Genomic DNA, 18,399 nt, shown 5'->3' with positions numbered 1-18,399 from the left:
TTTGTGTTAGTGTGTTATTTATTTAACTTTTATTAAATTCAATATTGCATTTACGTGTGTTTTGTCTTTTGTGGGTGCGTGTGTGCTTTTTTTTAAAAAATATTTGAAAAAGTATTTGTGTACTATTTATTTTTTTGAACTTATTTATTCTTTTATTTTTATTCTGGTTTTTGTAACTGGATCATGTCTAACGAAGCAAGAGACCAAATCCCAAAAACATTTAGTATGAAGTGTAATATGTCATTCCTTGCGTTGAGTCCCTAGGTTGTATACCTCTAACTGCATTAATTGGGTAACGATATCCTAACGACAATTTTCTATATGAAGTGCAATAGTTCCTATTCTTCTTCTGTAATAGGTCTTTATTATCAAGTATCATTCTTAAGTACTGATGGCACGATAGTCATTAGCCACGCTGGTGAACACTTGACTCAATATATCATCTACTAGTTTGACATGATAATATAAGGGATTAAAAATATAATGTCTATAAAAAAAATACATGTGTTTCTCATGTAAGAACAAAGACTAGTTGATGTTGTGAAAAATGAATGTTAATATGATTGTACACATAATTATTTAACGGTGACATTTAATGACCTAGAGTAAAAATATTAATTTAGGAAAAGTACAAGAACAAAGACTAGAAGTTTTTTGTTTATAGACTAAATGTGAATTTTGCAAAAATTTAGATAATTAACCCAAAGTTTTTCAAATTTTTAAGATTAAGCATGTTTTCTTCAAAAAAAAATATCAGATTTTGATTTCCATATTTATTTTATTTGGTGCTCACTTTTATATAAACAAATATTTTTAGTTCTCGCTGATAATTTAACATTCCGTTATTTTTCTTTTCTCTGTTTCAGTTGGCAAAAAGAAAAGAAATAAAAATGCTTTGTCCATTAACTATTCGCTGCCCTAAATGAATTTCCCCACGACTGTAATGTGGAAGAAGCAAGTCTGCTGCCATGATTGTGAATTTGTCATCATGCGTCTTTTCATTTATCAACTTTATGATTTCTCTTATGCCTTTTCCGCGTCATAAACCGTTTGTAGTCAAGTTATATTGTCTTATTTTCATACTGTTATTTATTGTTTGATAGGGAGGAAAAAAATGGAAAGAAAAGGAATTGAGATTTTTAAAAAAATTAAAGTAAAATATAAAAATTTGGATACTATATTAATTGTTCATTTCTTTTCATTATTCTATTTTCTCTTTAAGAGTCTAAATGATGAATTTGGTAGACTGAAAAGAAAAAAAAATTGAATTAAATTAAAATGATAGAGATATGAAACTCACATTAATTTTTAAATTTTTTTCTTCTTTTTCACCTTATTTCTTTCCTATCAAATCCATCCCAAGAAGTCGCTTGATAGATAAAAAAAATGAAAAGTAAATAAAATGAACAGTAAAATTATGAGAAATCCCTACTTTTATTTTTTACTTTATTTCAAATTTTTTATTATCTGTTTTCACTTTCATCTTTTTCCTTTCCACTCTACTCAACTTACAATGAATAATGAATCTCATAGTATGTTTAATTGAGAGAATCAAAATAAAAAATATTTAAATTAACCTAGAGCTAAAAGATGCGAAACTCATATAAAGTTTATCCTTCTTTTTCTATTTCTCTCATGTAGCAAAAACAACCTTAGGCGATTTCCAACCTAATAATTTTTTTCATTTTTAATTTTTATAATTCTTTTTGTTTTTTTAACAAACTTCTTAAAGAAATTTTACTATTACACACAATTTATTATTATTTAAGCAAATTTTCTCTTCGGCTCTTTTTTTTTTACTGACTGACTCCTATAAATTTTGTACATTTCTACATTTCGTCAAAATTATTTTCTATTTCTTTTTTTTTTTTTTTACCTCCGGGAGCACCATGACCCCTCACAAAATGACAAGCAGGTGGTATTTAAATAAGCACCTTACTTATTTAAAAATTATAAAATCCAACTAATATTTGAACTAAAAAAATCAACATGATAGAAATTTCATAAAAAAATAAGTTTTATGAGCATCCGAAAATGAATATATTAGATTTTTAATTTGTTAGTTGTTGGATTCATTTTTCACATGATTTTTGTCATATTTTTGAGTTATTTTGGTTTGAACATCAATTGAATTCTATAATTTTCATGTACGAAAATCTAATCAAACAAATCTCATGTTTTAATTAAGTAAATTCTTTATTTAAAATTATGTCCTAAAACAATCATTATTTTAGATATCAATATTTGACTCACTTTAAAAACAAAAGAGATGTATAAATTAAACGTTTTAAAAATAGGAATGAAACTAAATATAATTAAAAATATAAAAACTAAAACTGTATTTTATCCTATAAATTATCATAATAATGTAACAATTGAAAATGTAGGAAAATTTTCACTGTGTCATCTTCAAGTAATCTTTTTAACCTATAAGAATCATATATAATTGAAAGAGAAACACTTCATATCTCTATTTTTATTTTTTTTTTAAAAACAATCAAAGAAAATAATTATAGTAGTTTTTTTTAAGGAAAGCAATTACAATTAAATTTTGAAAGTCTAGAAGGAAATAAATAAAAACAGTTATATATTAAAGAATAATTTAAGAATTATATATATATATATAATATCAAAAGAGATAATTATTAATAGTTATAAATAGAAGAAGTGGTGTCTAGCATGTGAGAGTAATACTCATTATGCACTGCGTGAAAGTCACACCAACCGTTGAATATATTAATTTTATATTTTTCATTTTATTTTTCTTATCTTTCCTAATTTTGCACCTACCTCCTCTACTATCCCCTACCCATTATTTCACTCATCCATAAAAGAACCCAACAAACACTTTTAACTTAACAAAATCACACCCATCGAAGCGAGAACTCACGTCAAAGAGCAAAATTGGAATTGAAATGGCTGTTAACACTTTCAACCAGGGACGGATTCAGAAAATTAATCAAGATGGGGTTTTTTTTTTTTTTTAACTTTAGGGTAGATTTGATTTGAAAAATAAAATAGGTGTAGCAATCAATTGAGAAGAAAATATGTGAAATATTTGAATTATGATAAAAGTACACCAAATTTTCAATTTTCATCTCGAATAGATAAGTGTAAATTAATCAACCAAAAACTATCTTAATTAATTACTTAAAAAATTAATAAACAATGAATTTTATAAACTTATTTATTAGTTTTACACAAAACTAAAATTGATTTTTATCCAAATTATATAAGGAAACACGTGATTTATAATTCATATTAATTTTTTATTTCAAGGTTTGAAAGATTTTTTTGGTCTCACAATTATAATATCAATTAATTAGACAATAATTTCAGACTCACAATAAAAAAGAAAAAAATCATTAAATATAATAATAACTAAAAGTTATCAAATTTTATAGCAAGTATATATAATATAATCTTAATAATAATCAATTTTAATTATATATATATATATATATATATATATATATATATATATATATATATATATATATATTTTGATATACTCGGACTTGGTAACTACCGTGCTAAGTGATCCACCGAGTAGGTTACTGAGGTCCCAAATATCTAGCAATTTAAATAAGATAAGAGAAAAATTTTATCTCTTAACCATAAGATAAATGTATAATCCTATTATAAGAAAATATCTTTTATTTGAGGAAGGATAAGATAATTATATTATCTTTTTCGATCTGCAGGATCTGAAAGGAGAAGATTGAGATTAGATAATCCAATCTTTTCTTATATAAGACCATTGAGATTCATGTAAGGTATTCCAACTCACATACTATTATTTATGTACCTCTACACATCTAACTTGAGAATCAGAGTGTCCTTACAAGTATCCAATCACAGTTCATGGAAAGACAAAGGAGCACCACCGTGAGTAGATCTTGCCAAATATGGTAAGCACACATACACACAAAATATATATATAAAGAGAGAGAGGGAGAGAAGGAGAGATAAATTAGACTTATAATAATACACAAAATATAATTAGCCAAGATAATGGCAATTGATTAAAAGAAGTCATAAAAATGTCATTATTATTATATATGTTAATTAATATACATATCTCTTTGGATTAGATTATAATTAGTGATAATAAATATTATTAAAAATATACTATTTAAAAAATTAGTATAAAATGAATTGTACTGTCCAGGACCCACAAATCTTACGTGACACTCGGAGACAGGTGTTCACCCTCCACATTAGCCCTTAGCAGTCGGACTCCCCAACAAACATGTTATTTCTAACTTAACTACTATTCAAATATATTTGAATATCTTATCTATTAGCATATATTAAATTATCTATAATGTCACATTATCTATAAGGTACGAATATCTTCTATCTTTATCTCTTATTCAAATGTTTATCTCTAACATTATCGTTAAGCTCCTGGTTATTATCTATAAGTCGAGAATTATCTACAAGGCTAATAACAACCCCTACAAACAAGGACCAACACTCTCGCTGAACTAATATATATATATAGGTTCCATTGAACCCCTCTACACAACAATCATATACGACTTACACACACTCAGCACACAACAACCAGTTTGTGCCCCTCTCTTTCTTTTTTGCTCATACAAGCTATTTACAACATTACTTGTTTTATTCTCCTTACTCACATTCTTACTTGAGTGTCAAAGTCTTTTGTTTTGCGCGTCCCCCCTCCTGTCAAAGGCACCCTCAACGCCGACGTGGGAAGTTTGAGACCCTACTCGACCACGTCAACCTTGACGTGCCAAAGTTCCAATTTTTTATAAGAACATTTGGCGCCCACTGTGGGGCCGCGGTAAAACATACCCTATGGTCTCTCGTCAATCCTCTCGCATCCATCCATGGTCAGCACTCGGTCTGGCATCAGACGCGAGACCCCCTTCACAAACTCACATCCTCATCCGGCAGCTATGACAGACACTTTACAACAACTCCAAAACTACATCGCGGAGATGAAATGATGCCACGAGAAAGAGTTGACAAGGCTAAAGGCCTACCATGACCAGCTAGAGACTCATGTCATACATCCCAAGGGCGACGAGCCATCCTCCCACACCTTGCCTGAACACACACAAGGGGAATCACACCCTTGACGCACAAACAACACTACAGATGACCTAAATCCCTCCTATATGCACCGTCCAGCAACACGGACTGTCCGCCAATATCCTTTTGTCAACCACATCATGGAGGCAGACATACCCTTATGGTGGAAGCCACTTAACCTTGAGCGGTACGATGGGACAACCGATCCAGACGAGCATCTGGACACCTTCCTAACACAGGCGAACCTCTACACAAACGACAATGTGACCATGTGTCGCGTGTTCCCTACATCTCTTAAGGGATTAACATTGACCTGGTATGGTGGATTTCCACCCAAGTCCATAGGCAGCTTTGACACCCCCATCAAACGATTCAGTGTGTAGTACGCCACTAGCAGGTCTCACCATGACCTTGGCCGCCTTGGCCAGTCTGCGACAAGCAGACGACGAGTTCCTCACAAAGTTCATGGACAAATTTGGGCGCATGGTCGTCCAGATCCAAAATCTCAATCCCGAGGTAGCGTTGCATTCCATGCTCCTCGCTTTATGTCCAGGTAAGTTCGTAGACAGTATGTGCAAAAAACCACCCAGTAGCATGGACGAACTGCGCGAACAAGTCTAGGGCTACATCCAGATGGAAGAAATGTCCAGATTTTAGAATGAAGTCCGCCAAGCAAGACAGAAGCGCGACAAGCGTGAAGCAAACACCAAGGCCGACTCGCACAAGCCAAACAAGAGCCATAAGCCAAACAAGCGCCAACCTCTCTCCAAAGGACCCAGGTACGAGTGTTACACACCCCTAACGACCAATCGTACCATGATTCTCAAGGAAACATTCAACCTGGAGGTACCTATTCGGCTACCCCAGATGAAACTTCCGAGGCTGGAGTCAAACACAACCAAGTATTGCATGTATCACTGCGATATCGGTCACAACATCGAAGACTGTTGGACCTTGAAGGACAAGATCGAAGAACTTATACAGGTTGGGTACTTAGCCCAATTTGTTAATAGATCGAACAATCACCAAACATGATCAAGACCCGAAGGACATCCAAAGAAGCAGAACAGGAACCAAGAAGCAAACAGAAGGAAAGCGGAAGACCTAAGCAGACCAAGACAACAACAACATGAGCGACAACCTCCACCAAAACATGAACCTGCCCGACACATCAGAGGTGTAATCAACACCATCGATGACGACTTTCCCTATGGAGGACAGTCCAGGGAGTCTTGAAAATGGCATCTACACACCATCCAGGACATTGAAGTTAACTTCATTGACTCACCCTTACAACGAAGTCTCCCTCTTATCACCTTTACGAACAGGGACTTCAAGGGTAGCAACCCCGTCAACCAAGTGGTTGTCTCCATCATCATAGCAAATTTCATGGTGTCCAGGGTTCTCATTGACCAAGGTTGCTTCGCAGATATCCTGTATTGAAAGACCTTTTAGAAACTCGAGGTCTCATCCAACACTGTCCACTCTCACGCCAATCCACTCCTCGGCTTTACAGGCAAGAGAGTCGAGACCAAAGGCTACATGGACTTCATGACCACCTTCGGTCAGGGCAAGCTCTCCAGGAGCTTCATCATCAGATATTTACTAGTTGACACAAACACATCATATTTTGCCTTAATCGATAGAAAGACACTCAAGAACTCAGAGCCATAGTTTCCACGCCTCACTTGACATTGAAATTGCCTACACTAAACAGTGGAGATTGTAACCATCAAGGCTGACCAAAAGCAAGGACATCGGTGCTATGCAGAGAACCTAAAGGTAGCACCATATCCTCCCATTCGGGAGCCTGCCATGCCTCACCCCACAGCAGCTGAAGGCACTCAAGTCATGACAGTGGATGAAGGGTCTCAAAGCCAAACTCCAATCGTCTACCAATCTAGCTTGGGCGGTGAATTTGACATAGATCAGCGAGATGACACCCCCGATAAAGGCCCGAAACCCATTGAAGAGCTTGTCCAGTTGCAACTCAGGCCCAAACCGGGGCAACGAATGCGGCTCAATAGGGACCTCTCCAATCACGAGCACCGGCGCCTTGCCGATGTGTTGCACAAAAATGCAGACCTATTTGCCTGGCAACCATTTGACATGTCGGGAATCCACCTCAGCATAATGGCGGATGTGCACTGACTACACCGATCTGAATAGGGCGTGCCCCAAAGACGCATACCCTCTAACCCGCATCGACAGGCTAGTTGATGGGACGTCCAGATTCTAGGTGCTGAGCTTCCTGGACGCCTACTCCGGATACAAGCAAATTAGAATGCATACTCTAGACAAGGACAAAATGACATTTATCACTGAAGATGCTAATTTTTGCTACAAGGTCATGCTATGCGACCTCAAAAATGCAGGCACGACATACCAGCGACTAATGGACCGAGTCTTCAAACAACAGATCGATCGAAACGTTGAGGTATATGTGGACGCAGACACGTACACACACACACACGCAAGCACGTATGCACGCACCCGCACGCCCGCTCGCCCGCATGCAGACACACACACGCACACACCCATACCCACACACCCACCCACACACACTCATACGCACGCACAAACCCGCACGCCCGCCCGCACGCATGCAGAAACACACAGACACGCACCCTCACCCACACACACACACCCACGCACGCAAGCACACGCACGCCCGCCTGCCCGCACGCAAACACGCACCCACACCCACACCCACACACGCACGCACGCATCCGCACGTACGCGCGCACCCGCCCGCCCGCACGCATACACATGTAGACACGCACCCACACCCACTCCCATACACGCACGCAATCGCATGCCCGCACGCACACACATGCAGACACGCACCCACACACACCCACGCACGCACGCTCGCCTGCACGCACGCAGACACACACCCACACCCCCCACCCCCCCACCCCCACCCACACACACAGACATACACACAATATAATTAGTCATAATAATATTATTAAAAAGATGGTATTTTAAAAATTAGTATAAAATGAATGATAGCATATATTATTAGATTTCATTAATTAGTGTTATTATTATTATTATTATTATTATTATAAGCAGTTTATACATTATTATTAAAGCTTTTGGGGAGGAAACAAAATCTGTCGTTTTGGTAGAGAAAAGGGGAAGGAGGAGAAACAAGCAAACACCAAATAAAGATAAGGGTGTAATGGAAAACAAGGGAAGAACAAAAAAAATGATTATCATCGATTTTTGAATTAGATAATTTGATGATCACACATCACTTTTCTCAATTTATCTTCAATAATCATGTTATATATATATATATATATATATATATATATATATATATATATATATATATATATATATATATATTTTTGAAGTGTATTAGAAATCAACACCAAAATATATAAGATAAAAAATTAATATTTTTTATTTAAAATAATTTATTTTAAGGGCTATATACTAATTTAATACTTAATCATAAAAAATATCTTTTCTCTTTCTACTTTATGACAATTTTGTTGAGTGATGATAATGAATTGTTACATGTAAAACATAAATGTGGAGTGAGAAAAAATAGAAGTAATATTAAGTTGTGATAAAATAAAGAAATGATTTATGTTTTAATTAAAATACTCTTGCAATAAATGAACGAAATAAAAAACTGACAAAAAATATTTTTATTCTAAATATTTTGGTGTTAATTGCTAATGCACTGCAATCAAAATAATAATTAACAATCCCATATATATTTATATTTCTTAGTTCGCATTAACTATTTTATCACGAATTTTTCTGCCTCTTATCATCTCTTCACCTTACAAAGGTAATAAAAAATTATTATAATATAACAATTCAATAAAACATGTTATCTTACTTTTGATTCCAATCATGAATATGCAATTATGTTAAAAAAAATTTATTTATAGTAATTCTACAATAGTCAAATAAGAGGATATTTATAGTAGTTTAGACAACAAAATAAAACTAGAAGAAAACATGCGCGATAGTAATTTTAATTTGAATACTTAAATATAGGACCATGCAGTTGGTATTTTATAGAGGAGCCGTTGTAGTGCCAAGTTTACCATCATCCACTGCCAGTCTTTTTTTTATTATTATTTAATTTACCCTTATTAATAAGTATAAATGGGAGAAAAAGAGATTCTCAAATCCTTGGTCAAGAACCTAATCCGGACTCATTTCCCTACGTTGATTAAAAAAAGAAGCTAGTGGATTATGCTCAGTAAAAAATGTTGATATATACAAAAACAGGCATAAACTTAGAAATATGCTATGTGCTTAATTGTTATGACAACAAAGGATGTGCACTTGTGGTCCATCAAAGGCTAAACGACTATGAAAGCACCATTTTCATATATGTAGTACTATTAAAAGATTACACTATTATGTGGTCCCATATTTGTTTTATTGCTATGTGCTCTACACATTGATCCCATCCTTTCTTTAAACAAAAATATAACTACATGCTTTGTTCCTTTTTCTTTTTCTATTGAGTGAAGTAATTAGGGATCTAAGCTAGACTTCATATAAAACTCATTGTTGTAGAGGACCATGAAATTGAACGGTCATATACTCGTCATAAGTATGGTGAGTTTTAAAAATAAGACAAATTCAGCGTATCTAATCCCTAAGTATGGTTGGTTTGAGAATAAGGCAAACTCGGTATATCTAAGTGAAGTTTGTTTTTGAAATAACTTTTTGCACCTTCTCTGGAAAAACTAAATTTCAAGGCACAATTTATTTGAGCAAGAATAAAAATTTTAAGTTTGAGCTTTTCCAAGCATATATTTATTGCAGAGTCAGACTTATTAATCTGTCTGTGATAAATATGATCTAATCCGTTATCCGGCCAAAGCAAAATATGCGACTCGGATTAAGTTTTAAAGCAACGGTTATTTAGGCAGAACCAGAGGAATGAAAGATCTTTTTTTTTTTTTAACTTCAAAGGTTTAACTTCAAAAGAAGAATAAAAAAAATGATAAATGAAAACGATGAATGGCTTGAGAAGGGTGTCTAAATTAGCAAAGAGAAATGTAATTTTGAAATTCCATTAACCAAAGGATGGTGTGATTAGTACAAAAAAAAAAGAAGAAGAGAGATGTCTTTGTTACGTTTGTTAGGTGTATTGGGCCTGTTCTATTTTGCTCATACATTTGCATGTTCACGCTATAAGGCCCATAAAAAAGGTTGATCAAACACAATATGCCGAGTGTTTTTACGAGAAAGAACTCGATTAATGTTTTTTTTTTTCACTCCCCTTTTATAAAAAAATATATAAAATCATAAAAAAAAATGAGCATAATTAGTTTTATGTGTAATACTAAAACTCAAATTATAAGATAACATACAAGACTAAAAAAGAATTCATAATTAATTGTGAATTGAGAAGAGATTGAAAAGATATTTCAGAGCTTCATGAGATTTTACAATCTTCCACTTATAATGCAAGCATTACTAGTAGAAAACAAATTCTCCAAAAAAAAAAAAAGAAAACTAGTAGAAAACTGAGCTTACATCAAGTCAAGATTAATATGTGATGCAATAGAAGAAAATTGAAACCGGTCGCTCGGATATTTAAATAATAAAAAAGGATCCTTCAAAAGATTCCGAATGTTATAAATTGCCATATGTCTATGGCTAAAAAGGTTCTCACAAGTTTGAACAAGTCACAACACATCTGTTTCTTATACCAAAATAATAATAGAAGCAGGGTTACATTTACACCTTGCCAACACCAAGATGCATTTTTGGCTTTGCCCTTTTGTAAGGTGTTTGCTTTTATGTCTCCAACTGAATACTGAGCCTAATTTCACAGCATCCACCCTGGAATAAAGCCACTCACTTGTTGAGGTTGAGTTGTGGCAGTTATCTGATCTGAAGCTACATCATTGTACCTGTAATCAGGACTGAACAAAAGGGGCACATTAAAATTATAGTTCAAATCACAAATTACAGAAAAGTAATTAATTGATCATATATTACCCAATCTGCAATGTAGGGTTGCATTCCAATGGCTGGAAGAAGCCCTGATGAGAGTGAGAATTCTGTGGACCACCACCGTATGGCATACTTTGATCACCAGCTTCCCATGATTGCCTGTAGTGGTTTCTTGAATTGATTTCTTCCAGCTGGCAACAAGGAGTTAGTCATGAATCAAGCCATTAGCAGAGGACCTTCATGTAAAATGACTAAGATTGATGATTTATATCACCAATATGCAGAATAATATATACTTCTACCTTAAGGTTTTTATTTATTTTGTTTCATCACCTTAAACAATGTTAGGACTATTTTGAAGTAAACTTTAACTTCCAGGTATCCAATCTGATAGGCCAGAAAATAGACATGCAGGGGGGTACACTTCCAAATTGATTAAAAGAAAACCAAATTATCTAAGCTGGATATATTCAAGGTATGAAGTATCATGTTAAGGTTGAGGTGCATATATTTTGAATAATGGTATAATATTATTACCTTCACTGTCAAGGATCTGTTTGCTTCTACCAACATCTGCTCCTGTAACAAAACAATAGCTTGAAATTATATTAGGCACCCATAAAGTTGCTTTATTCCTTTAATTATATATGTCAAACTATGTACCTTAGTTTGAAGATCAGATAACTGGTCCAGCATGAATTGTGTCTGCAAATTGATGTTTCAGACAGTTCCAAGTAACCAAAAGGAGTCACAATAAGCTTTTCTAAAGAAAATTACACTGTAGTGAAAAATTGAAGGATACAAACACAATAAAACATATATTTACCATACGTATTATTTTTTCATTACAAAAAGAATATGTCACGTATGATTTCTTAACAGTATATTTTCTGTACATAATGAATGGTAAATCCTATTCTAATGTTGCACCGGCCATAGTATTGGCAAAAACAAATTGTACGGAAAAAACTTACGGAAAGATGTTTAAATCAAATGGAGAAATTACGCTAGGCTGCTGCAACTATGATCAAGAACTACATTAATAAGCTTAACGTATATAATAATTTGCTGAAAATTGAACACATTTTTTATGCACAAATTATCCATTATTACCTTTGTGGACCTCACTTGCTTTAGAGATGAATCCAATTGCCGTTCAAGATGCTCAAGTTCTTTGGTATTCAGTGGGCCCAGGTCTTCCCCTAGAAGGTTTCTGCAGTAGCAGGGACAAATGCAACAGTCAAAATAATTAAATCTTGGCAAACTAATTATGAAAACATGTGAAAATTGTAATTGGTGAAATGATCACTAGAAGTTTTTTCTCATATCTTAGCGCCAAAGAAATTAATTAACAGAAAATAGGCCAAAAATAAAATTGTTATATTCACCTTTGAGTCCTTTGAAGTGATTCAAATCTTGCTTTCAGCTTCAAGTATTCACGATAGCTGCTCTGCTACAAATGAAAAATAACAAGAATTGCAAGATGTAACAATAACAAAGAAAAACTATATATACATATATTGTATATGTTATATAGTTAATTATATTATATTTTCCTATATGAACTTTCCGAGATAAGCTACGTAATGCCAATAAAGAGCAACAGCTGCAGTTGCTAAACCTCGAGCTCTTTGGCAGGTTTGGTAACTTCCACAGCACCATAACTGCATTTCTGGTACCTTTCAAGTGTTTTGAGCATGCTGATTTCAAGGTACACAAAGAAAGGAAGAACAGTCAAATCCATGAAGATGATGTATGGATAACCATGCATACAACAATTAATTACTAAAAGGATGTCAACAGTGAATCAACCTTATATATCTTGTGTTTTTGCCATTTTAATACCTATTTCTTTATAACATACTATTATTAAATACTAATCTTCTTGAAAGACCACTATGAGCAAACATACACTATCTTTTTTCCCATGTGGATTCATTAGACTATCTGATGTAATATAATCAAAATGTATAACATCAAATGTCAAAAAAACTGATTTAAATTTAACTCATCCCTATAAAATTAATTTGTAAGATAATGATTATTTTTTATTTATATAATTTATTTGTGTATTATTTTTAATCAATATCAGACTTTAACATGTCTTTAGTTTATTTTTGATTACTGGTTATGTAAAACTTTTAATACATTTATTTATTTAAGAATGACCTTTTCAATAAATTAGCATCCTAGAATTAAGAAATGCACATTCTGTTGGGATGAATGCATATAATATCAAATGAAGAAGTTTTAAGTGACTGATTATTAATTGTGTTTAAAAAAGTTATAACATATGAAAATATTAACCATACACATCCTTTTTAGGGTATATAGGTGAAATTAATAGTTATGATCAATGGAAAATAAAGAAAGAGACAGGAAGAAAAATCGAATAAAAGAGAAGTTGAATATATAAATATAAGTTTTTTTTTTATCAGTTTTTGAAAAGGCCAAATTTGTCAATTCAGTTGACAAGATTGAACTCAAGATAAGTTCATGATTAGTTTTATCTTCATAACAATATCTATATAAGTAAGATTAAAGAACTTGTCAAAATAAGTTATAAATATTTTATTTAGACTTATATATTACTTTTAACTTAAGGATACAATAATATATAAGTCTAAATAAGTTCTCTGAAACTTTAACAAACTTTAAGGGTTAAAAAGCTGGACAATGTTCTATCCAATGTTGTTCGTTTAGCTACATTGGACAAGAAGATATTTGCGAGATATTGGAAGAAGATAGTATGCTATTCTGACTGTGTATGAATGAAAGTTCCTTGATCACTACTTTAAATTAGTTTGTAAATTCTAACGGCAGTTCCACACAACTGCAAATATGAGTTCACAGTGCACACGACTCCACCTGGACCCTAATCTCAACTCAAATGTTCAGATATAAATTTAAACTTGAGCCCTAGCCTAACATGTACTGTTCAAGTTTTGAGTAGAGGTTGACATGTATATAAATACATAAAGAAATGTGTGCATGGAGCTGTAGCATTTTTTTTACTGCAAATATTTTTTTTTTTACAAAAAAAAAGAAGTATAACCGATCACACCTAATACATCTTCAAAATCAAAGGATAAAAAAAATGCTTTTTTTAAAGACTAAAAAGTAAACATTTTTATATTTACATAAACCAAATACATATTTAACTCAATAAAATATCAACATGTTAATGGTACATTAGCAAAATTCTGAAGCTTATTATGCCTTGTATTTGTATTAGTATTTAAGTTTCATAATTTTATCAACATTACATAATTATCCAAAACTATTTCTAATAACTATCCTAAGCATTTTTCTGATAGTTAGTACTTAATTATGTCTACATCAATCATACGTACTATGATATACCCCATGAAAGAAAACTCACCCAAAAGGGAACAGAACAAGAAGTAAGGAGAATGTTTCCCCATACTTATTTAATGATTTTGCTACCAAAATTTACAATAACACTGCTTGATTCATTATATTATGAAAAGGATAAGAAAATAAGAAAGAAAGAAAGAAGAAAAAACAAGTTTCCTAGCCAAAGTATTTACTATAAGTAAAAAAACAAAAACTCACTTTAATTTCTTAGCGGTGAATTATAATGAGGATTATTTTATTCGTTTTTTTGCCACTTATATAAACTTATATATTTTTTTTTTTACCAAAAAGTTATATATAAATTAAATCCCTGCATACTGAGATCTGAAGGAATTAAAAAAATCGAATAAGGAATGATATGAAGTACGTAAATAAGTTGGGACATCATATATACAATATTAAAATAAAGAAGAAAAAAAATAAAAGATTGTGCACGGAAATGCCAAAATGACATGGTAACCAACATTTTAGCATACACAGATATAATAATCTTCACACCCTCACTCCTCCCAAAAACCCACAAGCACAAAAGAAGTAATTGCAAAATTTTTGGATAAGCACACTGATAAAAAGAAGGAAGCTGAAATTAACAACTTCAATCTTTGCAAATAAAAACATCGATTAATTTTAGCAAAATAGAATAGAAATTTTAATTATTTCTAGTGTAAAACTGCATCCTTAAAGCTTCATGGGACTACCTGTTTAGTAGAAGTAGTTATACAGAACCTGTCAGCGACTCACCTAGCTAGACCGACTTCCAACGAAAACTACATAGTTAAGAAGAAAACTCAAGCAAAAATTAGGTCAATAAACAGCATAGAACTTGATCCCATTGCTGAGAAAAAGCCAAATTTCAAGGAAAAAAGTTAATTAAACTGAAAGGTGACAAAGAAAAAAAAGTTAATCAACAATCATCCAACAAATTAAAGTAACGGTACAAGTACACAAAATATTAGATATCCACCAGATCATGTGCCATATTACTAGATCTGATAAATCTACCATCCCTTACAAAAAAGATCAAATTAGAAATGAACTCTTACTATTCTAATGGAGCAATGAAGCACATATAGGGCTTCTTACAAAAAGCCACAAGTTCACATAATAATAAATATAAAAAATGAGGAGTCACTAAATAATTTTGTCCTTAATTGTTGAAGCTAACAAATTAAACAAATCCAAAGAAAGGCACCAAAAAAATAAAATATAAAATAATGGAGCAAGTAGATCTCATAGGTCAACAAAGAAAAAGTGATTTTCAGTATCTCACAAAGAGAAGAAACAGAAAAAAAAAGGATCAACACACACTGCATACCTAGAGCTGCTACAGAACTCATAAAGCTTGCCACGGTTGGAGAAGATGATGAGGGCAACCTCAGCATCACAGAGAACAGATAGCTCATAGGCTTTCTTGAGAAGCCCATTTCTCCTCTTTGCAAACGTAACTTGCCTGTTTATCTTGTTCTCTATCCTCTTCAACTCCACTCTTCCCCTACCCATATCTCCCTATCACTCCTTCTTCTCTTTAATTTTCACTCAATTTTAATTTCTATTTCTGTACAACACCTATCCCTTTCTCCACTTTTCTTGGTTTTTCTTCTCTTTCCTCTTCCTCCTCTCGTGCCCCTCTTTCCTGCCTCAGTTGCAAGTGCAACCAAATTTGTGAAAAGCTAGCTAGAGATAGTTCAACACTTTCAACTTCAAACTCGGAACCCTAGAGAGAGAGAGAGAGAGAGAGGAAAGTGTTGTGTGTGTGAAGTTGTCTTGTATTGTATATGTACTCTCTTTTCTAAGTTTCCTTTTTATCCTCAGGATTTTCCATCTCCACCAGAAAAAAATGGAGTGCAGCTTAGGGTTGGAGTTCTTTCTAGTTTCATGTAACTTTCTCTTTCCCATGATTTTCCATGTTAACGTATTTTTGGAAGACAATCACCTCCCCCACACGCAACATAGGCGCGTGTGAGACACTCAACACTCGTTGCTCCAGTGGGAGAAAACTGGCGCGTAGTGACAGCTGTCATATAGATAGATACTATTACTTACAAAAATGATATTATTTTTCCTACGTTAAACTTTTTTATTCTTGTGACCTTGTTTTTTCAACCTATCTCTCCGTTACCTATAATTTTCTGTTTGCAGTGAAAATCTGTGTCATTTTCTACTGTCTACAGAGAGGCACAGCAAGAGTATCATAACGTCGTCACATACCTTAAAATGGATTCCACACGTGTCACTTTATCACTGGCTTATATTCACTATAGTATAAATAACTTCATTAGTGAAGCCACACCTTGAAGCATTGTTCTTCACTTGTTAAAATAGCAGAATTATTGGAAAAGTAACAGATGAGATTTTTTTCATTGCCAGTAAGTGGTAATTAAATGGAAAGCTGGTAGTACTTGATGTGAAAACAATCAATAGGAGAAATAATGTATATTTACATTTTTGGTTGAAATTTGAAAGTGACTAGTAAGATATTTTCCAGCACATTATTAATTAGGGTGGCAATGGGGTAGATCTATATATGAAGGTTACTATAGTATCCTCCGGTTTTAAAAAAAGCATATTTATCCGGCTTCATACTCTTGATATTATTAATAATAATAATTACCTTGCTATATATCATAAGTAATTTTCGTAGATATGAATTGAATCTATATATATTTATATATAATTGTCAACATCCCTAATATTAGTTGTTATCTTTGGAATTGAAACTCACGTTGTCATCACTCATCAGTACAATGAAAAATAAGATGTGATCTTGAAGGTTACAATTTCTAGCACCTACCTACTTAGCTACCTTTTCCCTACGCTAGGATGTGGAACTATTTTCTTAACTACAAGAGATTATTAGAAAAAATTGTTTGTAAAAAAGATTGTTTAGAAAATAGCTTCTAATAGGGAAAAATAATTTGGAAAATTCGCATCTTTTTTAAAAAAAAATAAATTCAAGAAGTGTTTCTAAATTCGTTCATTCAACATAGATATATTAAAAATTATTTATCTATTTAATAAGTCCGTCTCTTCATTTTCTTGAGAGTGAAAAATACTCTTCTCATGTAATTATGGATCTTCTCACATATTTTTATTAAATAAACTAGTACTTACTTAAAATACTTTTCAAATCTATATTTTTGTATATTTTATCTGTACTTATAAGTAATTATTAATCAATGTACAAAATAATTTCTAATTATATAAAAGTAAAAAAACATGTTATTATACTTAAGTTAATCTTGCTAAATTTTATTTCATTTTGCTATATATCGCATTTGGATATAGATATACATAGCTGTGCAATAGCAGAATAGCACGGCAAAGCTGTAAGCTTAGCTTTTGAACAAATATGGGAAATCCATTCTCTTACAAATTTTTGAGGTTATATTTCCTTATTTTCTTGGACACATACATTTCCAATACGTACATGTCACGCTTAATGTAATCGTGTCTCATATCATACGCGGAAGTTGACTAGGTACAAAACCACATTTATCTCTTCAAGCCAATTAGTGCAATGAGACATTTTATGGGAATAATGTTTTTTGGCTAACTATCAATTTGAGGCTAGACAGAAGGGCATTATTCGTTAGGTATAATTCGTTCATTGATTTTGACATCTATACTGATAATAAAATGCCAAGTAACACCCTGGCCTTCATTAATTTTTCGAATACTTAGAACAATTAGAGCCCAACAGAATATAAGTAATTATACCGTTTTGCTTCATTGTAATGGAACTAGCATTAGAGTCCTCTAATGTACGGACAAACTGATTAAACTTTCGAATATTTAATCGTGTTTTCTGTTTTATGCGAATTATTATATTTTGTATTTATTATTTTTAATTTTGGAAGATTAGAAGTAGATAATGCGATTAAAAGTAAATTTAACCATTTTGGTATTTGCACTTTTGCACATGAGGGAAGTCTCAAATTTAGAATATAAATCAAACATATGTACCAATAACAACAACATGCAAATGATACAAAAAATTAATTACCTCCAAAA

General features: G+C 32.7%; 1 protein-coding gene across 2 annotated transcripts; it reads right to left on the bottom strand.

The window, feature by feature from the left end:
* Positions 1-10,667: 10,667 nt before the first annotated feature.
* On the bottom strand, positions 10,668-16,244 carry LOC100786066 (agamous-like MADS-box protein MADS2). 2 transcript variants are annotated; one of them, XM_003531829.5, is made up of 8 exons: positions 15,704-16,244; positions 12,632-12,710; positions 12,399-12,463; positions 12,124-12,223; positions 11,674-11,715; positions 11,548-11,589; positions 11,056-11,201; positions 10,668-10,979 (listed from the first exon to the last, which is right to left on the bottom strand). In XM_003531829.5, exons 1-8 carry the CDS (start codon positions 15,886-15,888, stop codon positions 10,883-10,885), a joined length of 756 nt encoding a protein of 251 aa, XP_003531877.1. In that variant the 5' UTR covers positions 15,889-16,244; the 3' UTR covers positions 10,668-10,882. The 2 variants fall into 2 exon arrangements, with proteins under 2 accessions (XP_003531877.1, XP_006585806.1); XM_006585743.4 differs by having other exon boundaries at positions 12,399-12,460; positions 15,704-16,242.
* Between the last annotated feature and the right edge of the window lie 2,155 nt (positions 16,245-18,399).

The sequence above is a fragment of the Glycine max genome, chromosome 8 (genome assembly GCF_000004515.6).
Source record: "Glycine max cultivar Williams 82 chromosome 8, Glycine_max_v4.0, whole genome shotgun sequence".
In the NCBI taxonomy this organism is placed as follows: domain Eukaryota; kingdom Viridiplantae; phylum Streptophyta; class Magnoliopsida; order Fabales; family Fabaceae; genus Glycine; species Glycine max.
This window is presented reverse-complemented; position numbering and strand designations above follow the sequence as displayed.

What these genes read in the sequence shown, in the direction of transcription:
- LOC100786066 (XM_003531829.5), bottom strand. Translation starts at nt 15,888, where the DNA reads ATGGGTAGGGGAAGAGTGGAGTTGAAGAGGATAGAGAACAAGATAAAC. An exon ending in AACCTGCCAAAGAGCTCGAG is followed by an intron (nt 12,464 to 12,631) that starts GTTTAGCAACTG and finishes TTTCATTTGTAG; the next exon opens with CAGAGCAGCTATCGTGAATA. An exon ending in TCACTTCAAAGGACTCAAAG is followed by an intron (nt 12,224 to 12,398) that starts GTGAATATAACA and finishes CTGCTACTGCAG; the next exon opens with AAACCTTCTAGGGGAAGACC.